A 26,671-nucleotide genomic window follows, 5' to 3' on the forward strand; every position below is an offset into this window, starting at 1 on the left:
TTTAATAATAGAAATGGGCTCTTTTAACATGCTGTGGGGCAAAGCTTGTGTGAATTGGCCTTACATGGGCAAACAGATATGGGCAAAAAAGTGTTTCTCTAAAATCCAAAAAGAGATCTTCAAAATGGATGTCCCATTGCTATCTATGCCGATTTAGACTGCACCCGTGTTATGTAATGTTCGTAAAGCATCTTTTTTTTAAAAAGTGAAGTTGGATTCTCTCTGTCTTGGCACAGTTTCACTAATATTGCACAGGCTTCTGCTCTAATCCAGCATGTTGTTTTGCTGATCCAAGTCTTGGGAATGCTGCCTATTAAACAAATGCCTTCCAGTATACTCTTGCAGATAATTAAGATGTTTCTTATACATGCAGAGTTGTCTGTTATTGAGAATAGTTGGATAACTTTTCTTAAACGTTTAATATTTTATGCAGAAGAATTTGAGTATCTTATAATAAGAGACAACCCCTTCCTTCCTTCCTTCCTTCTTTTCTCTTTCTCTCTCTCTCTCTCTCTCCTTCCTTCCTTCCTTCCCTCCCTCCCTCCCTCCCTCCCTCCCTGAATTCCAATTACTCTATGTATGTTTAATGTGGGCCTTTGGATTCAGGTATTTCCTGTGAGTTAGAAGCTATAATTTTTTTCCCTTTTTGTTTTATAAAGATATAGTTCCATTTTCAGGATCTTAACTTCTAAGACATACTAGGAATTGCATTGTAGGTGAGAATAATGAGGTATATTATAATAGGTCTGGTATTGCTGGTGTTATATCCCACTGGAGAAAATGAAAAAGACCAGTTCACATGTATTGTGAATTATTGCTCCCCGTGTCATAAATAAGTTGCTGCAACTCAAGACCCTCTTCAGCTATCTTCCTTGATTTCCTAAACTTTAAAAGGTAACTAGAAGCAAAAACGCACACTTTGAGCCAAGATCAGTTCCTTGTACCAGCCTAGTTCTTAGGCCCAAAGAACAAAAAACAATATATGAAGTTACTTCTGAGTTGTTCCTTTATTATTGTTAGCCTACAAACAGAATCTTGCCAGACTAAAGCAATCATCTGCAATAAATAAGGATCTACTCTCTGAATTACTAGGGAGAATCCAACCTCGCTCTCTTCCTACCTATTGGACATTCCAAGTTCTCTGGTCTTTTTGTCCTCTGGGAAAGCTGCTCTTTCCTGTGACTCCTGACTACATTCCACAACACTAATTTAGGGAAACATGATCTATTTTGTCTCAGGTTCCAGAATCGGGTATAATTAGAAAGCATACTTCGATCTTGACTTGTCTTCACTAACCACAAGTTTAAAAGCAATTTTTTATCAATATAGATGTCAATGGAAATGGGGGTTTGTTTAAAAACAAAAACAGATATCCTGATTGCAAACGTAGAAGGTAAAGAGAGTAAAATGCAAAAGTATGAGTCTCACTGCAACTTATTTAAATGATTAAATGTACTTCTCTTCTGGTACATCTCAACTGCAAAACTGAATTGAAGTGTTTGTAGATTTTAACTATCAGGCGTATAGCATATGCATTTATTATTTGGAGGCATATCCAGCTCTAGGACATACATACTACCAGTATCTTCTTCATGGTCTTTTGAAAAAGTCTTCAAAAGTATCAGCTGAAAAGTGTATTGATAGAAAGGAATTAACATTTAAAAAGTGGATCACTAAAGAAATATAGGGTATTAAGAAATGAACAGGATATATGTTATTGTTCAGAAAATACAACAATATTGTGTTACTATTAAAATATTGAGTACAATGCAGTTGGGGAAAGAGCATGAAAAAAAATGTTGAGTACCTCTTCCACATAGCTGTGGCTGCACATGCTGGTGGATCAAATGCTCCCATAACATAAAAAATTAATAATCCTAAAATTTCCCAGAAATTATGGCAGAAAAATATATCCATTTCTACAAAACATAAAATATAAACATCAGAAAGATTCTTGCTTATCTGGATGTTGACTTTAGCCATCAATAGACACATAGAAATAAAGCATATTTACACACCATTCAAAAGAGACAATCAAAAAAGCTATAGAAACAAAGACCACATTCTCTTTAGCAGCCAACACCAAGATAAACATGGATTTATCCAGGTAAACAATAAAGCAGAAAGTCCCTTAACAAGGAACTCCCAGGGAGCAAACTACAACCCTTCCAAAACTGGCAGGGCAATGTACTGTATATAAATGGAAAGCAAATTCCAAACCTATTCACCTTGATGATGGTATCTAGTTGGATAATGAAACATCTCCAAGCAAACAACCAAGCTCAAGAAGCAGCAAGGATTCTTTAAAACACTTTAGCCAGAAAGTCTGTGAGCATGCTTGCACTACCTTATCATAGTTAGGTGGAAAACAGATTTGCTAGAATATAATGGTGCATTAAAAGTCTCGTTAATCAGAGGTGAATACGTTGACTTTCCAAGGCTTTTCTCTGGTCCACAGATGCAATCTGAAATTTGTGACCAAATGACAATCTTAAAGCAACAAGAACAATTCTTAAATACATATCTGGAAAATATAAGTAATATATTGAATCAAACTTAATTTTTATCCTCACCCCATGCATTACTCTTTGGAATATATCTCCATGGCATATCAGCCAAAGATCAAATATAGTCCTTAGCTCGCAAAAATTTTGCCTCCTTCATGTAGCATGTCTGTATTAATCCTTTCACTAAAACTCCCCAAACCCAAGAATGTGGTGTGACTTTAGTTTGGAAACATTTGGAAACATCATATAGCCCCATTTTCTTTGCACACCTCCATCTCCCAGTTCTGGGGTGAATATAAGAACAAAGTACTAATTGTTCTCAAACAGTGTGTGAGAACTCAAATCCACAGGTTTTCCAATTTGCCAAAGGGGGAGGAGGGGTGAGAAAAAAAAAGGATTAAGTCATAGGGATATATACTGTAAATAAGAACTAGTCTTTATTCAGTAAAAGGAGGATTGAAGCAACAGATATTAACTTCCAAATAAAACATGAGGGAATTGAGTTCTATTATTCCTGGTTCTTAAATAATATACAGATCCAGGCATAAAATTGTAGATTTCAATTTTTAATTGCTGCCTTCCTGCTCAGAATTTGTCTTGTTCTTCCAATCTGTATCTTCAGCATTTCTCTTATTATTGCTCCAGTCTTTTCCAGAACTCCAGGTAATTCAGCATTTCCATAAATTGAAAAAGATTGTGGCCTAGATATTTCTAAAAGTGCTGCGTTCCACAGGGCACTTCACACCTGCAGTTGCATAAACAAAGTCCATGTGCTAAAATGACGTATAAAGATATGCTGTTGTTAGATTCCCCTCCCCACCCCATCCAGCTGAACTCTTCTATCTTGGCAACAAGGTTTAAGGATTATATTTATGCTAGATTTTCAGACTGTAGCTCAGCAGCCTATAATTTGATAATATGTGGGTATTAATATATTAATGATGTCAGGAACTTAGTTTGCTAATTTGCTGGGGGAGGGGGTTCTGTGAAATTAGCAAGGAACAATTGGACAATATGCAATTTTCTATCATTCTGTCATTTTCTTCTATAGCATTCAGCAGTCATGAAGGTAGCTATGCTTTCATTAGGAGGGAAATAATTGATATTGTTGCATATATATATGTATTTTACAATATAGTGATATTATTTATGAAATATGAATGGCCAGCTAGAGAAGTTTGTCAGCACTGTTTCTGGTGAGTAAACATAAATGCAGGAGCAGATTTAACACTATATTCATGTTAAATTATTTACTGCTTTGGACAATTAGTGTAAAATTGAGTAGAGACCTCTGTCAGTATGGTCTTTGAGCAATGATAAATTTACAGGGGGAGGAAAAAATGCAAACTTTTCTGTGGGGTTTTATTTCCAGAAAATAAATGCCACCAGCTCATCTGAAGGCAGTACTGTGGATATTGCCCTGCCAGGAGAGGGGGAGCAGGCAGAGATTGAACCCGAAGAGGCTCTTGAGCCTGAAGCCTGTTTCACGGAAGGTAACAGGGTATTTCTGGGCCTGGCTTTCCCAGGATATATATATTATATATATATTTGGAAATTGTTATCAAGCACCGAAAAAGTCAGCTTTTGCCTAATTCTTTTCATGCCCATTTGCTCATCTCTTTAAATCCATTCAGATGTTTCTTCCTCCACAGGGGAAAAAGGATTAAGTCATAGGGATATATACTGTAAATAAGAACTAGTCTTTATTCAGTAAAAGGAGGATTGAAGCAACAGATATTAACTTCCAAATAAAACATGAGGGAATTGAGTTCTATTATTCCTGGTTCTTAAATAATATACAGATCCAGGCATAAAATTGTAGATTTCAATTTTTAATTGCTGCCTTCCTGCTCAGAATTTGTCTTGTTCTTCCAATCTGTATCTTCAGCATTTCTCTTATTATTGCTCCAGTCTTTTCCAGAACTCCAGGTAATTCAGCATTTCCATAAGTTGAAAAAGATTGTGGCCTAGATATTTCTTAAAGTGCTGCGTTCCACAGGGCACTTCACACCTGCAGTTGCATAAACAAAGTCCATGTGCTAAAATGACTATAAAGATATGCTGTTGTTAGATTCCCCTCCCCACCCCATCCAGCTGAACTCTTCTATCTTGGCAACAAGGTTTAAGGATTATATTTATGCTAGATTTTCAGACTGTAGCTCAGCAGCCTATAATTTGATAATATGTGGGTATTAATATATTAATGATGTCAGGAACTTAGTTTGCTAATTTGCTGGGGGAGGGGGTTCTGTGAAATTAGCAAGGAACAATTGGACAATATACAATTTTCTATCATTCTGTCATTTTCTTCTATAGCATTCAGCAGTCATGAAGGTAGCTATGCTTTCATTAGGAGGGAAATAATTGATATTGTTGCATATATATATGTATTTTACAATATAGTGATATTATTTATGAAATATGAATGGCCAGCTAGAGAAGTTTGTCAGCACTGTTTCTGGTGAGTAAACATAAATGCAGGAGCAGATTTAACACTATATTCATGTTAAATTATTTACTGCTTTGGACAATTAGTGTAAAATTGAGTAGAGACCTCCGTCAGTATGGTCTTTGAGCAATGATAAATTTACAGGGGGAGGAAAAAATGCAAACTTTTCTGTGGGGTTTTATTTCCAGAAAATAAATGCCACCAGCTCATCTGAAGGCAGTACTGTGGATATTGCCCTGCCAGGAGAGGGGGAGCAGGCAGAGATTGAACCCGAAGAGGCTCTTGAGCCTGAAGCCTGTTTCACGGAAGGTAACAGGGTATTTCTGGGCCTGGCTTTCCCAGGATATATATATTATATATATATTTGGAAATTGTTATCAAGCACCGAAAAAGTCAGCTTTTGCCTAATTCTTTTCATGCCCATTTGCTCATCTCTTTAAATCCATTCAGATGTTTCTTCCTCCACAGGGGAAAAAAGGAACTATTCTCCATGAATCTGAAAGTAACTTAGAAGAGAAACGTAGGAGAGAAATTGTACGAAAGAAAAGTGAAGTAACTCCCCAAATATAGCTTCCTCCTCCCCCATTCCACCAAACCCTCTTTTCAGGAGAATAAACACTTTCTTGAAAGAAGAAAACAAAAATAAATTAGTGGGTCATATATACTCCAAAATCTGGGCATATGCAGTATTTTTTTTAAAAAAAGTCTGGGTGTATTTTCTCAAATCTCTCCCTGGAATGTCATCTTTTGCTTCCAAAAACATTTTTGGACCACTTTGTGAAAAATTGAAATCCAAAAGCCTCAGTAAGATATTACTGAAAGAAAAAAATGATGCCCCATCCATCTTCCATGGTAGGAAACTGATTGGGTGGGACAGAATAGTTTTATTTCAGTATTGCCAATCATCATTATACTTAAAGCCATTAAGGGATGCATAATGCACACAGTTTGCCCTCTAATGAAAATAAATCACTGGGGAATCAGAAGAAGCAGCTATGGGAAGGTTTCCTCTTTGTTTCCAGAACCTCAGAGACTCAGGGTGGGATATTAATTTGAGCATCCTCCTTTCCTTAAATGCTTTTCTCACTGTATCCTGTGTCAGTAATTTATCTCTCCTCTTTTTAAACTTTTAAATTCAGTGGTCCATTGTACAGGAGTGTGTGAGTACTAGATACTACAGGTAGTACTTGACTTACTACAGTTTAGTGACCATTCAAAGTTACACTGAAAAAAGTGACTTATGATCATTTTTCACACTTAAGACTGTTGCAGCATCCCCAGGGTCATGTAATCAAAATTGGGTTGTTTGGCAACCGACTCATATTTATGGCAGTGGCAGTGTACCCGGGACATGTGCAACCTTCTGATGAGCAAAGTCGACGGGGGAAGTCAGGTTCACTTAACAACCGTGTTGCCAACTTCACAACTTTAGTAATTCACTTAGCAACGATGGCAAGACGAGTTGTCAAATGAGGCCAAACCCACTTAATAAATGTCTCGCTTAGTAACATAAATTTTGGGCTCAATTGTGGTTATCAATTGAGGACTACCTGTATACCACAACGTTAAAATAAGTCTTAAATAATATTTTAACAGATGAGATTTTGGCTTTAAAAGTCTGGAATGAAAAAGTCTTCCAGTCTTTTGAAAGGACATGATTTCTTTAAATCCTGGCTAACATAGGAATAACTCCAGGATCGGAAAATTTATACATCCTGCTGGATGCATTTTATCCATAGGACAAAAGTCCAGGTATTTTCCTTAGCTAAACAGAACTGTGCCAAGTCTGGCTTTTCTTCCCTCTGAGGAAGAATGAATTCCATCATTTACTTAATAGTTCCAGAATTGCTGATACACCTATTCAGATTATGCTAACTTCAGAGGGATATTAGAAGATTAAATACCGTGTATAAAAGTTATACTCTTTGGAGAAAAGACAGGTTTTTTTAAAAAATAAAAAATAAAACAAGAAAGTATCTGTCAGTAACATTTTTACTATTGTTATAACAGGCTGCATCCAAAAATTCCCATGTTGTCAAGTGAGTATAGAAGATGGCAAAGGAAAAATCTGGTGGAATTTTAGGAAAACCTGCTACAGCATTGTTGAACATAACTGGTTTGAAACATTCATTGTATTTATGATTCTCCTCAGCAGTGGTGCTCTGGTGAGGAAAAAAAAAAAAAAAAAAGTCTGGCTTTTCTTCCCTCTGAGGAAGAATGAATTCCATCATTTACTTAATAGTTCCGGAATTGCTGATACACCTATTCAGATTATGCTAACTTCAGAGGGATATTAGAAGATTAAATACCGTGTATAAAAGTTATACTCTTTGGAGAAAAGACAGGTTTTTTTAAAAAATAAAAAATAAAACAAGAAAGTATCTGTCAGTAACATTTTTACTATTGTTATAACAGGCTGCATCCAAAAATTCCCATGTTGTCAAGTGAGTATAGAAGATGGCAAAGGAAAAATCTGGTGGAATTTTAGGAAAACCTGCTACAGCATTGTTGAACATAACTGGTTTGAAACATTCATTGTATTTATGATTCTCCTCAGCAGTGGTGCTCTGGTGAGAAAAAAAAAAAAGAAAATCTTCTCAAAATGTTAATGGTATCAATGTTTTTAGAAAGAACCTGACAAGATTTTTTTTAGTGAGGTTGCATAGATTGTATTTTCAGATCTGAAAGCTTTAGTTAATTAATAAAGCCATGGAAAGACAATTGAGATTTTTATGTTAAAAAAGAAAGTGAAAGAGAAGATTAGAAAAATAAACATTTTGTAGCTTGCTATTTTTTTAATGTGTTATTGGAAAATGATTTTTTTGCCTTTTTCCTCTATTTTAAAATATGATTGGTGAATAATGAAAGCAACACATCTCTTTCCAGGCCTTTGAAGACATATATATTGAACAGCGTAAGACTATCAAGACAATGCTGGAATATTCAGACAAGGTCTTCACGTACATTTTCATTCTAGAAATGCTTTTGAAATGGGTGGCCTATGGCTTCCAGATTTATTTCACAAATGCCTGGTGTTGGCTGGATTTTTTAATTGTTGATGTAAGTATTGAAAAATCATAGTTTGCTTTGTAGCTATATTATCTACCATCTTTCTGTTAAGAACCCCCTGATAAGCTAAAAAGAACTGAAATAGAACACTGGTGTTTCATTAATAAAAGGCTATTCAGGAAATACTGTTGGCATTCTGATTAGCATAAAGCAAATTTTTGGAGCAACAAGTTGATCATAATTTTCTCTTTTAATTCATATATGCACATCTATATTGGTGCATTTTAAAATATTATAGCATTCTAACTTGTCTAGATGTCCTCTTCAACATGATGCCCCTTTAAATGATATTCAACTTCAGCAGTTGAAAGGTACCACGCTCAGTGGTGGGTTTCAAATTTTTTTACTACCAGTTCTGTGGGCGTGGCAGGGGAAGAATACTGTAAAATCTCCATTCCCTCCCCAATCAGCTGAGACGTGGGAGGCAGAGAATAGATGGGGTGGGGCCAGTCAGAATTTTTATTACCGGTTCTCCGAACTACTCAAAATTTCCACTACCAGTTCTCCAGAACTGGTCAGAACCTGCTGAAACCCACCTCTGACCACGCTGAAGAAGAATGATCTGGACAGTGAATATCTATCTGGATCTACATGAACACTGTTGCATAATGTGGTTGTTTAATTTTTGTTTTGATTTATAGTCATATTTCTGGCTCAGTATTAAGTGTGAATGAGACTACTATAGCTTATTTAAGAAACTATGACTAAAAGTTCATACATGAATCCAAATGCTCTATTAGAGAACAATTACATCCCTTGGCTTTTGTACTGCATCTCTTTCTGTGTTTTTCTTTTTAATATTGACTGCTCAAGTACTTTAAATGTGAAGCATTAGACAGCCTTGTATTCTTTGTCGCTTATCATATAATTTCATATGACAGATCTGTGCAACTTGTGACATGCCAATTCCTTCTTTCAGCCCTCTTTCAGCCCACACAATAAAATCTTGCAAAAATACATAATTGTAAAAAATTAAAATAATTATATAGATGTTACTGTGTAAAGATAGTCCTCGACTTACAGCAGTTCATTTAAATTACAGTGGCACTGAAAAAAGTGACTTATGATCAGTTTTCACACTTATGACCCAATGGTCATGTTATCAAAATTAGACACTTGGCAACTGACTCATATTTCTGATGGTTTCTGTGTCCTGGGGTCATGTGATCCCTTTTTGCAACTTCTGACAAGCAAAGTCAATGGAGAAGCCACATTCACTTAACAACAGTACAACTAATTTAACAACTGCAGTGATTCACTTAACAACTATGGCAAGAAAGGTCATAAAATGGGGCAAATTCTCTTAACAAATGTTGCAGTTAGCAGCAGAAAGTTTGGGCTCAGTTGTCGAGAAATTTTGGGCTCAATCATCAAGAACTACCTCTATATAAAAATCACTGCAACAATTTAAAAAGATTTTAAAGGCTGAGCCAAAATTATATCCATAAAAGTAAGCCTAGAAATTGTTTTTAATAAAAATTGTTTTTATGCGTATGAAGCACATAAAAACCAACACAAACTAATAAAGAGAAAAGATGGAAGGGAAGGGAAGGGAAGGGAAGGGAAGGAAAGGAAAGGAAAGGAAAGGAAAGGAAAGGAAAGGAAAGGAAAGGAAAGGAAAGGAAAGGAAAGGAAAGACATTTGAATACCTTTGGAGCAAATATAAATACAATTAACAGAATTATCTCTTACTCTATGATTTCCCCCAAAGCTCTTTTCTTTTCCTATTATTCCTTTTTTCTTATAATCAAAACCCATAACATTAAATACACCATAAACCATTAAACACCTGGTTAAAAATATGTAGCATGAAGCTGAACCATTTACTGTTATATTTAGTGCATTGCCTTGAGAAAACTCCTATTTTTATTTCCTGCCAGGGAGTGCAATAAAAAAGTGGAGGCGTCGAGCATCTAGTAAGCCATTCTGCATAAATCAATAATGGTGATCTTGGTTACACCTTGTTCTAGAATAGAGCTACCGGGTCTTCTTGTGCTTTCAGAATGCCATAAGCCTAATGTGTGAGAAATAATAGATGTGCTTGATTCTGCCTTACCACAATGAAAGTGATAAGTTGTTTGAGATAATATTCTCTGATGTCTTGTTTACACATGCTGTCAAGATGGGATGTTGATACATCGCTGAATTAATTGACAGGCAATGCTAATTATATTAACTATTTGAAAGACTCAGGGAGACCCAAACTGCTTCCAACCAGTGATAGCCATAGAAAAATTTTAAAACACAGGAACATCAAATAGACTTACACCCCCCCAAAAAAAGAAGTAAGGAATAACATGAATGCTATCAGAATAAAAAAAAATAGCAGATGTCTCAGTTTGCGGAATCCCTTTTAGCTTGTAAGGTTGACTGAAGAAATAATTAACTGGGTCTGTTGAATTAAGTCATAATACTAAGCTTTTGTCATTCTGAGAAGTGTTACCCTAAGAGTTCTGCTAGTGTCCCAGTTTTTTTTTCTCAACCTGCCCAAAGTATGTGCTTGATTTGAAAAACAGTCATAACTTCAAAGAAGAGTCTAAATCTTGAATTTTAAAAGATAAACTTAGTTGTCACACTGAAATAGTCTTAGTAGTTTGGAAGATAAATACCATCTACTTTCCTCCCTACTTCCCATTTTGCTTGTGTTGGTTAACTAACATTAAATTAGTAATAACAGTAAATAATAATAATAATAATAACAACAACAACAACAACAATGACAACAGAGTTGGAAGGGACCTTGGAGGTATTCTAGGCCAACCCCCTGCCCAGGCAGGAAACCCTAAACCATTTCAGACAAATGGTTATCCATTTAATTTAATTTAAAATTTGCTCTCAGTTTCATATCTTTTCCCCCAATGCTACTTTCTTGTTTTCTATCTCATTCTGTGGCAAAAGAAAAGTGAACTCAAGGCAATAAATTATATTTATATTATCCAAGAAGAAATCCACAGTTTTGAAGGAAACATGAGGAAATTGGACATTCCTGCCTTTCTGTTTAAAAGTTCTTTATGCCTTCTTTTGGAATTTATTTTAAGAATGAATTGACTAGATTAAAAATTGGTAAAAGGTGTGTATATGTGGGCAAAGAAACACATACATATATATATATACTCATATATAAAGTGTACTAGTGTACCATATATACAGAAAAAGTAATTTCTTTTTATTATATTTTTATATTTGTTCTTGAAAGTGAAATATAGTCTACCTAGTTTGAAAGGGCTAATGTAACCTAAAATAAATGAAGATTATCAAAGAGAGGATCAACCTAGAATTAAGGAGAAATTTCCTAACAGGAGAATAATTAATAAATGGAACAACTTGTCTCATACCCAAGTTGTGAGTGCTCCATCACTGGAGGTTGCCAAGAAGAGAGTGGTCAACTATTTGTCCAGATTGGTTTAGGGGGTATGGTATAGATTGAGGAATAGGTTGGACTAGAAGACTTCCAAGGTCCCTTACAACTTTGTTATTCTGTATTAGTTTTCCTTCCTAACTCCTGTTGATATAGGAATTAGAGAAATTTACTTCATGCATGAAATTGGATGGGTGAAGGAGATAATGCCAGGACCTTCAAATATCTCTTTGTAAATATTTCCACATTCTATAGCAAGGCGTTCTTGTGCTAGCATTTTTGGTCAAAAAAACACTGTGCAACTATTTCATCTTTCCTCCTTACTAGAAAAAGAGTATCATTTAAGAATTAAAAATGGAGGAAAATAGTTTAACCTCTCCAAAAATGGTGTTTCTGAGTAAATGCAATAATAGAATCCTAGTCTTGAAGTATGTGGGGGGGAAAAGTGGGGGGGGAAAGGGGGGGGAAATGTGAAGTTGCAAAAAAAAAAAATTAAGGCCAAAGAAAGTACCTATAGCACATGTGTTAGTGCTATTTTGTTCAAGTAGGTATAACTAGATGTGTCAACCCTTTGAGGTAGTCCAGAGCAGGACACCAAAATGATGAGTACTACTTTTATTATAAGGATACAAAAACAGATTTTTGTAGGAGCTTTCCCTTTCTCTGCCTTTATGCTCCAGAGAACTTGGAAGGGTCAAGCATTCTCAACATACATTTCTGGTTTGAGCTCAGATTTCTCTTATCTGAAGAATGCCTAGGCTACAGCTCTTCCTCTTCCTCAAGGTTATTTTCCACATGGATTATACCAGTTATGAGATGATGGGATGTGTGTGTGTGTGTGTGTGTGTGTGTGTGTGTGTGTGTGACAAGTTAAGAACGGCTGCGTTAGGCTTTCTCTTCCTCTAATATTAGAGACCCTCCTTTAGCAGTGTGGAAAAAAAATCAAAAGGAACAATAAAAACATAATTGTAATGTATGCAGTTGCAATAACATGTAGAAATTATTTGGTGGTAAGCAATAGTTCATTGGCCACTCTTTATTTGAGCCAATTTCGATTAATAAAAAATGGCAGTTTAGCTTGCAGATGTAGGAGAAAAGTGGTCCTGATCAAGACTAAAAGGAAAGAACAAAAGTTTCAACCCTTCCTGATCTTATGACAAAAACCTGTTCCAAACGTTTACTTTTATGATGTCTTTTTAGTAAGCAAGAAGAAAAAAACAGATGCCTATGTAAAGCAATAAGTACCTTAATTATTTTATTTTTTCTCACAGAAGTCCTTCAGACTCTGACTCCGACTCAGATTCTTAAAGCGGTTTTCCAGGAAACAACCATTGTTACTGAATGTGACCTGAACAGAACATTCAGCAGTGGTTTCACTGAATCTTACAATCTTACTGAAGATAAAGGAATCAGATTCTCAGCAGCTGTAATAGAAGTATCAGGAAATAATATTAATATACCTCTGATTGTCTGTACCAATTAGAACTATACATGGAACTAACTTAGGGGAAGGGAAGGTTCAAGAGTAAAACACGTCTTTACATGCAAAAAAAAAAAAAGCATGTTATTTTTATTTGGCTTCAGTACTGAAGAAAAATTCATGTGAACCAAAATGATCGCTCTCAATGCTCTATGGTCAGAGTTGATGCTAGGAACTTGGCTTGGAGGTACACTTTACGTACACTTATCTGTTCTGAAGGCAAGCATTTAAGTGTTCGAAAGGGGGAGTTATCAGGCACAATAAGAAATACTTAAGAGTCTGGTTTGATGGAACATAGTCTATGGGAATTTCATTTCAGTTTTGTGTCCTAGGCCCATCCATTCCAGGCAACATAAAAGCCCAGTTGGGGCCTGTAGAATCTCACTCAAAATATGTTCCATGAATATCTGAACTTACTTTCTTCTCTTTTTTTTCTTTTGTTCCAGGTTTCATTGGTCAGTTTAATAGCCAATGCACTAGGCTATTCTGAATTAGGGGCCATTAAATCACTTCGAACACTAAGAGCATTGAGGCCTTTAAGAGCCCTGTCACGTTTTGAAGGAATGAGGGTGAGATGTTAAGAAACGAACCTGAAATTAATATTTTCATGAAATAAATCTGTTTCTGCAATATAAGCAGTGATGTATCAGAGCAGAAATGTTGTCCTTTTTAACTACTATTTCATGCCATGGTCATAAACACTTCCAAAATATTTTCTTTAAAAAAAAACTTTCTACCACCTTCTTTGAGATATCCCCCATAAATTGTTTAAGCCATTTTAGTGCTTCCATGATTAACATTATGTTGTGTTTCAAGTATTAGGACATTCTTCAGGTGTTAGGGATAGATGTACATGTATGTGAACATCAGTATAGATAGCTACAATACATGTATTTTGAATCACAAACATGTATTTTTTTTAAACTCTCAAAATGTTGTATACACAGAAAATTAAAATTTTGAATTATCCAAACTAAGAAATATTGAAATCTAAAAGAAATATCTGTTGAGGGATTCCACCCTAGCCTAAGGACTAGTAGATCAGCCAAATCTTTAAGTCCCTCCAGAACTTCCACCCAATGGTGGAAGTTACCCAGATCTCAGGAAACCTAATTCCAGAGAGCAGGTACTGCAACAGAGAAGGTACACTTCCTGGTCTCCATAGATAACACAATTTGATTAAAGGAACCCAGAGCATGCAAACCAAGTCAGCTGATATCAGCCAGTCAGACACATAATAGACAGGTGGCCCCTCAAATAACCAGGCCCTCTGCCATATATGCCTTTGTAGGTCAATCACACCCAGAAGCAAAGTGGAGCAAGTGAAGGTTCCAAGTGGTTTTTAAGAGACCAGAACACATTGTACTAGTTAAGCTATAAGGTGACTGTTTCAAGGGCTCTCTGATCCAGGAAAAGATGCAACTGTGCACCAGATGGACCTGGGCAAGGACCTTCCTGATCACAGTTGCTGCCTGCTTTTGAACAGAAGACCCCAAGATGGGCTGCATTTAAACAAATGGTTGTTCATCTCTCCCTAAATTGTTAGTTTGAGCTATATTGATTGTTATCTTTTCTTGCCTGTTTATTTATTTCTTGAAGTCTGTGGCTTCATATATTTTGCATATTTATGTTCTTGTTCCAGCCATTACTGGTCAAACATATACGTACTTTTTACCAGTTATGTTCTTGGTATGTAACCTTTTTCTTTCTTTTTTTTTCTCCTCAGTGCACGCAAATGTTGTGATTCCATCTTACCAGGTTTTCATTTTTGTTTTTAATTTCTGTAGCGTTTAGTTTCTGTTTTGCCTTTTGGTGGGAGGGTAAACTTTAGCTTTCCTACTTTGACATGTATATTATTTTCCATACAGTCTCTGCATATAAACAGCTTCACTTGCAAAAAATAATAATCTAGGCCTTCTTCCCCTCCCCCCTCCCTTTTTCCCCCCTCTTTAATATGTACCCTAGGTGGTTGTTAATGCCCTTGTTGGAGCAATTCCCTCCATTATGAATGTGCTTCTGGTTTGTCTCATATTTTGGCTGATCTTTAGTATTATGGGTGTGAATCTCTTTGCTGGCAAGTTCTACCATTGCGTTAATACCACAACGGGTGAAATGTTCAACATCAGTGATGTCAACAATAAAACTGAATGTGATGAGCTAATACACAACAATCAGCAAGCCCGATGGAAAAACGTGAAAGTTAACTTTGATAACGTTGGGGCTGGTTATCTTGCTCTGCTTCAAGTTGTAAGTAATTTTCTTTCTACCCAACTGCCATGGCAATCATCTAAGTTCATTACTTTCACTCGTAAAGCTCCACATAAGTTCCAGTTATACTTGCTTGAATCAAGCTCAAAAGAGTTGCCTTTGATGAGATGGGTGACTATATATAGTAAATTTAATAAATAGAAATAAATAAAAGTAGTAGTGAAGCCGTTGCACTACTACTTTGTTGTTCCATGTTCACACCATTGTTCCATGTTCTTCCATGTTCAATTTCTGGAATTTCTATAAGTAAAAAAAAAAATCCTTATTTAAGCATGACCGCACTGTTTGATGATGATGTTCTCTAGATGCCACTCCATTGGATATAAGGCTTATTATAAGAAAGGAGAAGTATTATATAGGTTGTCAATCTAGTGAAATTCCCTTCCTGGGAGGTTTGCTTGTAGAAGTTAAAGGCCAGGTTAGAATCAAAAGGAGTAGAGTGATATATGGTAAGCCATTTTTTTGAAATGATACAGTTCTGTGTCAATATTGCAAGTATCTTTAGTGACTCCCACAGGAAATGCAACAATGATAAAATTCCCGTGGATCATGATGGTGGGATCCATATATCTTTTCTACCATTATTAGAAAACTCCACTGATAAAGTGATCCTGGGCTGCTGTGTAGTGACAATATTCTTTTTCTACAGGCAAAAACTTAAGAAAAAATGGAGTTAATACAATAGGATTGGAAATGTCCAATCATTATTCTTGTTTGCACAAGATTAATTTATTACTAAGAAGAGATTGAGATCAGATACACAGCATAATTACCATTTATTTGGTGATCCATCCACACTTCTCATCTCCAAAACGTACCCAGAATATTACTACAGCTACCTTGATAGCTGTTTCTGTGGTAGTGAAGAGTGTTATTAATTTTATTCTCACAACTACAATCGCTTTTTAGATAGGTTGGGCGAAGAGAATATTTGACTCAAAGTTATCCACTAAGAACTCTGTGGCTGAGAGAGACTTGATTTCTCGTGTCCTGATCCAGTAATTCCATCACTACATAATATATATATATATATTCAGTAAAAAATAATAAACCCATCAGTAGAGTGCACTAGTACAAGTTCACCTATTCTTATTGTTAGCTAAGCTCAGGAAGTAAATGCACCTTGGAGGACATTTTTAATTTTTCTTTGCATTAGTTCCAGTCCAGTATTATTGTATCAGCTCACATCTTCTTCTGTAACTTATCAAGATGCAAATCTAGGCTGTGAAGTACTGACTCAGCTCCTCTATTAAATAAGTATAAATCCTTCCATTCCCCACCATCCAATTAGAGCTGAAGAAGCTTCTTGGATGAGAAGCGAAAGGTCTTCAAAGAAAAACCAGAAAGTTTATTGCCTCTTAAAAAAGCACCTTTGGGACAACCATGACCTGGATGACTGAGAATCTCCTTAGACATTCCTCTATTAAATGTTTACATCAATATTTCCTGCATTTATGTGGCAAAAATAAAGTCACTACTTTTAATGCTTTGGATTATTGGATTTAGACTTCAGAATTCCAGGTGAGCTGCAAAAATTCATAGGGCCACTAGATAGCAGCATAGAAACCCAGAAACCCCTAACTCTTTGCTGCCCCTCAAATCCAATCTGGATTGTTGCAGCTTACATTTGACAAACTTGCACACTGCAAGGTGTGCATAGAAGTAGGAAAAATGTTTTATTTCTGGAACAAACAACATCCTGATGAATCTGTTGAATCATTCCAGATGAACTGTGGTTCCAAAAAACCTGAACATTTTGGTTGTTCCAGGCTTCAAAATGAAACCTGGGGTTGATGAAGAGGACAAAGGCTTCACCCGTTTCTGCCCTCCTTCCATTAGCTGTTTCCCCATGCAAGATATTCATTGGCCCTTCCATCATCTTCCTAACACTTTCTTTCACTCTGTCCTGTCAGCTGCCTCCAATGTGCCCGCTTTCCCTTCAACCACTGCCAATGTCCCAGTGTATATTCCACAGAATATACATATATTCCACAGAAGTGCCCACAAGCAGCTACTTCTGCCAGTGTTCCCATGCAGTGTTGGTATTCTGCCAACCTTGCCTCTTCATCAATTTTACAGTGCTTTTCTTCTCCTTATAGCTGCCAATATCTTGGCTTTAATCCTAGTTCCCCACACCTTTGCACACCTTTGCACTGACCTGAATAAAACAGCGGAAACATTCACATTTTGAATCATGCTCATTCCTAATATTTCCTCACGACCAAGTTACATCCCACTGATTTCAACAGAACTTTTTAAAGTAGGATTTTAAATCTGTTGCACATCTGTATCTCTTTCACTCTTTCCCTGAACTTTTACTCATTCTGATTCTGTTTAGGCTACTTTTAAAGGATGGATGGATATTATGTATGCAGCTGTTGATTCACGGGATGTAAGTAGCATTTCATATTCTATTAAACACAGAGAAATGTTTCTGCTTCATAACTGTGTATGTTGTATTTTATAAGCCATAGTTTTTCCTTTGCTAAAAAATTATATTTTAAATTAATAAAAATACTTAAAAGTATTTCTAAGTTCCTGTAATTGATTTAAAAAAAAGTTTCTCAGGAATGATGAATTGAAAGACATTTGCATTTAGTAGCTTGGATCCAGATTTGTCTTCCTACAGATGAAAAAGTTTCTCCCATTTGTGGAAATTTTCAGTAGAACATTTCTACAATGGAATGAAATGGGAAATGATCTCTGCTGGTTTCCCTTCTTCCTACTTTGGCCCCATCAGCTTTGGAAATTTGGGAAGAATTAGGAGGGCCTCCAAAACTACCAAGGATAGGATGCTATAGATTGTAGGGGGAAGAGTAGGACTATGTGGAAATATGGCAAGTCCCTTGTATCCTGAGTACATTGAGTATGGGAGAATTTCTGCTTGATCAAAGTCTACTTTCACAGGATGGATAGAAACAGGAATAGATTCCTAATTTACACTGAATTGTTGTGTTACAAAATAATTTGATTACTGCCTACCTTAAGTGATTGTACTAAGATACTGGATTGTTTTATGTCTTGTAGGTAGAAGAACAACCCTATTATGAGGATAACCTATATATGTATCTTTATTTTGTTATCTTCATCATCTTTGGATCATTTTTTACCTTAAACCTCTTCATTGGTGTCATTATAGATAATTTCAATCAGCAAAAAAAGAAGATAAGTATTTAAAGTATTTGCTCTATGTTCTAGAAGTAAAATCTACAATTAAAATACTACTATCTTGTCGTCCTGAGTTTCCAGTAGGTTTTTGCCAGCTACAGTTACCATTATTAGTTTATTTCTTTTTTACCTATAATCCTCCTCCCCAAACACATCTTCACTTTCAGCACGGGAACCAATATAAAGGTAAAGAAATAAAATGTTTTTATGTACTGGTTGACAAAACAGGAAAAAAATCAAGGGACTAAGAGTAGATAAAACTCATTTCTTCTAAATTATGTTACTATATTTTCACTGGGGTGTGTGGAGGTGTCCCAAGCATGATTCCAACACACAGCTCAAGTTGAGAAAGTGTAGTTTGTTCAAAATTGTAGTTTCATGAGTGATGGGAGGGGACAGAACTTTATAATTCAGTGCAGCATGTGATCTAGTCTTGATGACCTTTACAAAAATTGCCTGTTTGTATTTGGAATATTAATTTCATAGGGGGAGAGTAGATGTAGTTATTTAATAAGCATAGTTATTATTCAGGATGGGTAACAGCATAAAACCAAAAGTAAAAAAGGGATCAACAAATCAAAGCATAGTAAACTAGACATATAAATGGTTGAAACACAGAAAGCACTAAAAGGAAGTGAATTCTAATTCCCTTTCTAAAGGCAGATGGAGAAGAGGGGCTGGAGACAACTCCTAAGAGTAGGTATTCGATAACTAGGAAGTGATGCATGAGAAGACCCTATTCCACCCACACAACGGAGGCAGGGAGGAGGAAAGTTTTAAATAAGGGTATCCATAAAAGGCATCTCCTGCAGATCTACGTTCATAACAAGAAATTTTCCTAACAGATCATTAGGACCTAACCATCCAGAGTATTAAAAATTAAACTCTTATGTATTGAATTCTGCCCATAGGCTAGCCAAAACTAATGCAGTTCTTTTAGCATAAACATAATATATTCCTGGAATTTTGCACAGTTTGACAATAAACTAGCTGTATTTAACATTAATTGCTTTGGGACACTGTTCAAAGATTGTTTCACACACAGCAGGCATAATTCTGCAAATGTGCTTCTTGGCACCAGACGATACAAAGACAGATGTGGAGAAAGACTAGGTTATAAGCCTGGTCTTTCAGGAAGGGTTTAGCCAATCCTGCTTTAACTTCTTAAATTTATTCTATAATATTCTATATTTATAAATATTCCAGATAAGTATGGACAGCTAAGAAAACTACACTTCAGAAAAAAAAGCAATGAAAACATTGCACCCGTTCTATTAAAATGATCCAGCAGCAAAACTAGAGAAAAGAGAAACCGTTAATTGTTCTTCCTCTTTCTACTAAGAGCTGTGGTAGCACAGCGGTTAGAATGCAGTACTGCAGGCTACTTCTGCTGACTGCTGACAGCCAGCAGTTCAGCAGTTCGATTCTCACTGGTTCAAGGTTGGAAGCCTTTCATCCTTCCGAGGTTGGTAAAATGAGGACCCAAATTGTTGGGGGCAATATGCTTGCTTAGAGAGGTCTGTAAAGCATTGTGAAGTGGTATATAAATCTAAGTGCTATTGCTATTGCTACAACCAAATATAAACCAGCAAGAATTGCTATATATTCTTTGATCTCATAGCCAAAAAAGAAATCTTATCTTGTGAACCTACCGTGCATATTTTGAAGGGCAAGGTCAGATTTAAAAAAATATTATTCGGTGTATATGGTATTATACAGAAACTAATTCTTATGACTCTTCCAGGCCTTAAACTTCAAACCCAGTTCTTTTTATTTATAGAAATAGACTCAGGCCAGTGGATTTGATATGATATTGGAGTAATGTGAAATCGTTATAATGTAGTATTATTATCAATGGATTAAAATGTGTTACTCCATCATTACATAAATCAGTCTGCAAACATGTTGTGTAACTAGATTTGGTTTATTTCTTTACTTTGGAGGACAAGATATTTTTATGACAGAGGAACAGAAAAAATATTATAATGCAATGAAAAAGCTGGGTTCCAAAAAACCACAAAAGCCGATACCAAGACCAGGAGTAAGGATTTCTATTTTATACATTTTCTATTGTCAAATCACGCTTTCTAACTGTTAACATCTTGTTCAAAATAATATCAACTGCACTTCCCATAATGATCTGTGGACAATAAAATAGCTGAAATTGTAGCTTGTGTTATCAGATTTACGATTTTGGTTCAAGATTTGATTTTTTTCTTTTGATTTCTCCCACTTAGTGTAGTCGTCCCTTCACAAAAGAAGAAGGCATGAACATTAGTTAAACAAATGATAAAGGAAAAATAATCCAATACTAAAGAAAAATATTTTCTCAATATTAATATTTTTTGTTTTTGTTTTTACAGAATAAATTTCAAGGATTAGTCTTTGACTTTGTAACCAAACAAGCCTTTGACATCAGTATCATGATTCTTATTTGCCTTAATATGGTCACCATGATGGTTGAAACCGATGACCAGAGTAAAGAAATGGAAATTATTTTATCCAGGATTAACTTGGTATTCATAATTCTTTTCACTGGAGAATGTATACTCAAACTGATTTCACTTCGTCATTATTATTTTACCATTGGCTGGAATATTTTTGATTTTGTCGTTGTCATTCTCTCCATTGTAGGTAAGAACCATTTGTTTCCAAAAATACATAATGGCTAAACTTATTTACTAAATTGCATTAGATTTCTAATTCAGTAATAGGTTTGTAATCTGATTCACTAAAATCATGTACTAATTTTTTAGATTGCTGGTTCAGTAATAGGATTGTTTTATGTATAATTCAAATAATAGTTTATAGTAATTGGCAAATAGAATTAAATGTAAGCATGATCAAAATGATATATTGAAACACATAGAAAAATGCCAGACTTCAAATACAGACTTTTGCTGGATTTAAGTGCAATCATGATAAATTCATGGAGGACAGGGTTGCTAGCAGCTATATGCTATCACCTGAATCACAGACAGTTTATCTTAAATTGGCAGCTTCTGGCAAACAATAGTGGAAAGTTATTACTTGATGCATTTTGTTGGACATTGTATATCATAGAATATTATATTGCATAGGTCATCATCCTGATCCAACAAAGCTCTTAATATAGTTTAATAAACAAGTATAAAAGTTGAGAATTCTCCTTTCCCTTCTCATATGCTTCAATTCTCAATTTATATTGGGCCTAGGGCAGGGGTCTGCAACCTTAAACACTCAACAAGCCATTTGGACCGGTTTCCCACAGAAAAGAAAATACCGGGAGCCACAAACCTGGGTGGGCGTGGCCAGCTCGACATCACTCACTTCCACCAATCACATGACATCCCCCTTAGCCATGCCTATCCAGTTGGTCTTTAGGGCAGCGAACCAGTTGTTAAAAAACATTGTGAACCACAAAAGACAAAACCCTTTTGACATATCTCTCTCTCTCTCTCCCTCCCTTCCTCCCTCGTCTCTCTCCGTCTCTCCCCCCCTCTCTCTATGTCTCTCTCACCCTCTCTCTGTATCTCTCTGACTCTGCCCTGGCCGCTTCTCCATCCCCCGCAGTCGCCCTTACCTTCTCAGGCCAGGCGAGGAGTGACTGGGAGGGGAGGTTGAGGGGTGGGGCCAGTCAGTGGTGAGATCACCTGACGGAGCCACAGGAGAGGGCCCAAAGAGCTGCATGCGGCTCTGGAGCCGCAGATTGCTGACCCCCGGCCTAGGGTCAACCATAATTTGTAGAACACCTGATAGGTAGATCTTGCAACCCAGTTAAATAGCATGTCTTTAAAGAGCATTAAGTAAATCAGAGGACAGGTAAAAGGAAAATCTGTGATTTGTCATTATATTGAGTCAGCTCATGCTACATGCAATTGCAATTTTATAATAACGAGTTAAAAGGGATGTGAAGAGCATGCAAGAGACAAATAAGGGTTAAAACCTTCATTTATTGTTGTTGGGGATTTTTTGGGTGCCTTTGAGTCAGTTTGGATTCCTGGACAAGTCCCTGTAGACTTTTTTGACAAGATTTTAGAAGTGGTTTGGCCTTGCTAATTTCCTGGGTCTGAAAGCAAATGACTGGCCCAAGGTCACCCAGTTGGTTTTGTGCCTAAGATGGAACTAGAACTAATCGTCTCCTAGGTTCTGTCTTGGTGTCTTAACTACTACACCAAACGGACTCTCTCTTTGTGTGTTAGTGGACAGTATTACTGTCAGATGAGAAAGAAGGTCTGAAATACCTAGGACAAAAATTATTTCAAGTATTGAAGTTCTAGTTTGCTCTCAAGCATCTCCTTACGTATCGTCCTGTCTTTTGATGCTCTTGATTTGTTAAAAGATCCTTTGGGTTTTTTTGTTTTTTTAAAAATTGGAGATAGCATGTTGCAAGGCAAAAGAAGCATGATCTTTACTTCTAATGCAAGGAATAGGTAAAGGAAAAGGTTCCCCTTGAACATATGTGCTAGTCGTTCCTGACTCTAGGGGGTGGTGCTCATATCCATTTCAAAGCCGAAGAGCCAGCGCTGTCTGAAGACATCTCCGTGGTCATGTGGCTGGCATGACTAAACGCCAAAGGTGCATGGAACGCTATTACCTTCCCACCAAAGATTGGTCCCTATTTTTTCTACTTGCATCTTTTACATGCTTTGAAGCTGCTAGGTTGGCAGAAGCTGGGACAAGTAATGGGAGCTCACCCTGTTATGTGGCCCTAGGGATTTGAACCGCTGAACTGCCAAGCTTTCGGTTGACATGCTCAGCGTCTTAGCCACTGAGCCACCGCGTCCCTCCTAATGCAAGGAATAGGCCTTGCTAAAATCTCAGTAATGGTGGTGACTACAGCCAGTGCCTTGTTTGAAAGTATGTTCCTCTAGAAGAAAGACAAAGGTCATCTGAGAGGATAGGGAGCACTGTGGTGTATTTTGTGATTGATGCTATAAGTTTTGTCAGGTACAACTACATCCTCAGCAGATGATAGTAACTAACTAGCCTTGGCTGACCTCAAAAAATAAGGATTGATTTTATTTGAAAGGAAATCCCAGGGTTCTAGGCTAAATTAAATAATAATAATAGAACCTCTGAAAAAATAATACAGTGGTTCTGTAATACTGCCAAGAAAACTTTGTAAATTCTGTCCCAAAGAATAGGGGAAAATATGAAGGTATTTCCACGTATGAAATAAATCTAAGAATCAAAGGTTTGTTTCTGTCTTTATCTAACCTCAACAGATATTGTTCATACAGCATTCAAAGTTTTCTAGTATAAAAAAATTAAATTACAGACTAGTGAGCCTGTTAAGATATTTAATTTAGGAGCTGGAACAGTAAAGTGTATAATGGGCCAGAACACACAGTTGTCATTGATTGGTTGGAGAATGGAGGGGGGGGTGGCTCCTGCATGAGGCAACCTATATTATGATTGGTTGCTGGGAGAGTTTCCCTTTTACCCGCTTTTTTCTTCTGTGTGCTTAATGTGCTGTACTGTGATTTACCTGATGATTTACCTCATGATGTAGTGAGGTGCCTGACTATCTTGTTTACTGTAAATATAAATGTAAAATTATATAAAACTGCAAGTTCATGTCAGCTTATCACACAATAGATTTAAGCTTAATGTTAACCGCCCCAATCTTGATTGCAGAAAATATGACTTCAGTAACAGAGTTGTTAATGCCTGGAATGCACTACCTGACTCTGTGGTCTCTTCCCAAAATCCCCAAAGCTTTAACCAAAGACTATCTACTGTTGACCTCCCCCCATTCCTAAGAGGTCTGTAAGGGGCGTGCATAAGAGCACCAGTGTTCCTGTCCTAATGTTCCCTTTGATTGTATCCAATTCGTATGGTTATTTCATGCTTATACTTATATATACTGTGTGACAAAATCAATCAATCAATCAATCAATCTCTGACTCCATTTGGACTCTGGCTATGCAATTCCCTGACTCAGCCAAATAATTTTTACACATTTTCTTATGTTTGCAAATTGATTGTTTTAGAATTTGCCTAAGATAATAAAGAGTAACAGTCTTTATTTTTCTTAACTGTTAAGTTTATTGCTTGCTAATTTTTTTCAACATACCAGCATCTAATCAATATGTTCCCTTTGGACTAATATAGCAGTTTACATTTAGGAATCATTTAAAACTATTGTAATTTTGTATGCTTAATGCCCAGCTTCTGCTTTATAAAGTAATGAGAAATAATGGGCGCTGTAAAAATGTCGCTTTTAAATATTTTTTCTTTTGCAGGAATGTTCCTCGCAGAGATTATTGAGAAATATTTTGTATCACCTACCCTGTTCAGAGTGATCCGACTTGCCCGAATAGGTCGAATCCTGCGTTTAATCAAGGGTGCAAAAGGGATCCGCACTCTGCTTTTTGCCTTGATGATGTCTCTCCCTGCCTTGTTCAACATCGGTCTCCTCCTTTTCCTGGTCATGTTCATCTACGCCATATTTGGAATGTCCAACTTTGCCTATGTGAAAAGAGAAGTTGGTATTGATGACTTGTTCAATTTTGAAACTTTTGGCAACAGCATGCTCTGCCTCTTTCAGATCACCACCTCTGCTGGCTGGGATGGCTTGCTAGCACCAATCCTAAACAGTGGGCCTCCAGATTGTGACCCTGAGATAGACCATCCGGGTAGCTCAGTCAAGGGAGACTGTGGCAATCCTTCAGTTGGGATTTTCTTCTTTGTCAGCTACATTATCATCTCATTTTTAGTTGTAGTCAATATGTACATTGCTGTCATTTTGGAGAACTTCAGCGTCGCTACCGAAGAAAGTGCTGAACCTTTAAGTGAGGATGACTTTGAGATGTTCTATGAAGTCTGGGAAAAGTTCGATCCAGATGCATCCCAATTTATAGAATATAGTAAACTTTCTGATTTTGCTGCTTCGTTGGATCCTCCTCTTCTGATTGCCAAACCAAACCATGTTCAGCTAATTTCGATGGATCTGCCCATGGTGAGTGGCGATAGAATTCACTGCCTTGACATCTTGTTTGCCTTTACAAAGCGTGTCTTGGGAGAAAGCGAAGAAATGGATTTGCTCAGAGTGCAAATGGAAGACCGCTTCATGGCAGCCAATCCATCCAAAGTTTCATATGAACCAATTACCACCACATTAAAGCGAAAGCAGGAAGAGGTGTCCGCTACCATCATCCAGCGGACTTTTAGGCGTTTCCTCCTAAAACAGAAAGTTAAAAGAGTAACTTCTATGTATAATAAAGAAAAATGCAGAGATGGCGACGTCCTACCAATCAAAGATGTGACCTCTGATAGGTTTAACGGGAATTCCAGTCCAGAGAAAACCGATGAGAGCTCCTCAACTACTTCTCCCCCTTCCTATGATAGCGTTACTAAGCCAAACAAAGAGAAATACGAAAAGGGCAAAACGGACAAAGACCTTAAAGGGAAAGATACAAAGATTAGCAAAAAGTGAAAAATGATCATTTGTATTATTTGTTCTTCAACTTGTTTACAGCCTTTGAAGGGGATGTATTTGTCAGCAAAGCTCCACTGGAGAGTTATGCTAAACTGTCAGCATTTATAAATATATTACATGTATATCTATGTATAGATATAGACATACACAGATATGTCTCTATATGTACGCTCTCTTTCAAGGTTAGTGCCTATAACAAGACAGTGACTCCCTAGTCACCGGACCTTAACTCTGGAAAACGGAGCGGCAGCCTCCAGTTGCTCTTGCTGAAAAAGAGAAAAGGGATGAAAGCTATCACACATCCAGCAAGTTACAAGACACTTAATTCAGTAAGTGTTCTCACTGTGTGTTCTTCATCAGCCGCATTCGCCATATTTTCGCATGTGCACACACGCAAACACAAACACAGTATAGGTGAATTTATCTTTTTTTTTTAAAAAAAGAAAACCAATCCGCAGGGTGTTTATATGTGACTATTTTTGTAAATGGGGTTTCTGTTGTGGGAGGGAAGGGATGGGGGAACCAGGAGCAGGTGTTCCACTCTCTAATTCTCTATAACCTTCAGATGGGGGGGGGGAGCAATTTGCTCGAAGAGATGCTGTGCGCTCCTAGATTGTGCGTGGAACCCTTGTGGCTTCATCCAGCACAGGTTTTCTCTGTTTTGCTGTTTCAGCTAGGAGCAATTTTATACTTTCTGTTAAGAGGCAACCTCTTATCCCTGCTAGTTATACCAATTCCAAGATGCATTATTTTTTACGCTGGTTACCAAATCAGAAAGAGTGCACATGCACATACTTGTGCTTGTGCCTGTGTGCACGCGCGCACGTTGCACACACACACACATACAAGTAGTATCTTAGTCTTAGGGATTTGTCTCAACCGAGTCCCTTTGCTAAGATAGGATTATCTTTGCACTGAACAATCACTTAGGTCACAGGTTAATTCCTAA

General features: G+C 36.7%; 1 protein-coding gene across 1 annotated transcript in view; it reads left to right on the forward strand.

Moving 5' to 3' along the window:
- LOC131202485 (sodium channel protein type 3 subunit alpha-like) overlaps positions 1-26,111 on the forward strand; it is a 78,277-nt gene extending 52,166 nt beyond the window's left edge. Inside the window, 10 exon segments of the mRNA XM_058191521.1 lie at positions 3,880-4,000; positions 6,967-7,121; positions 7,843-8,016; positions 13,310-13,432; positions 14,829-15,110; positions 17,470-17,523; positions 18,159-18,296; positions 20,236-20,340; positions 20,663-20,933; positions 24,527-26,111. Of these exon segments, the coding sequence (XP_058047504.1) occupies positions 3,880-4,000; positions 6,967-7,121; positions 7,843-8,016; positions 13,310-13,432; positions 14,829-15,110; positions 17,470-17,523; positions 18,159-18,296; positions 20,236-20,340; positions 20,663-20,933; positions 24,527-25,719 (2,616 nt within the window). The 3' untranslated portion in view covers positions 25,720-26,111.
- The last annotated feature ends 560 nt before the right edge of the window (positions 26,112-26,671 follow it).

Source organism: Ahaetulla prasina, chromosome 1 (genome assembly GCF_028640845.1).
Source record: "Ahaetulla prasina isolate Xishuangbanna chromosome 1, ASM2864084v1, whole genome shotgun sequence".
NCBI lineage: Eukaryota > Metazoa > Chordata > Lepidosauria > Squamata > Colubridae > Ahaetulla > Ahaetulla prasina.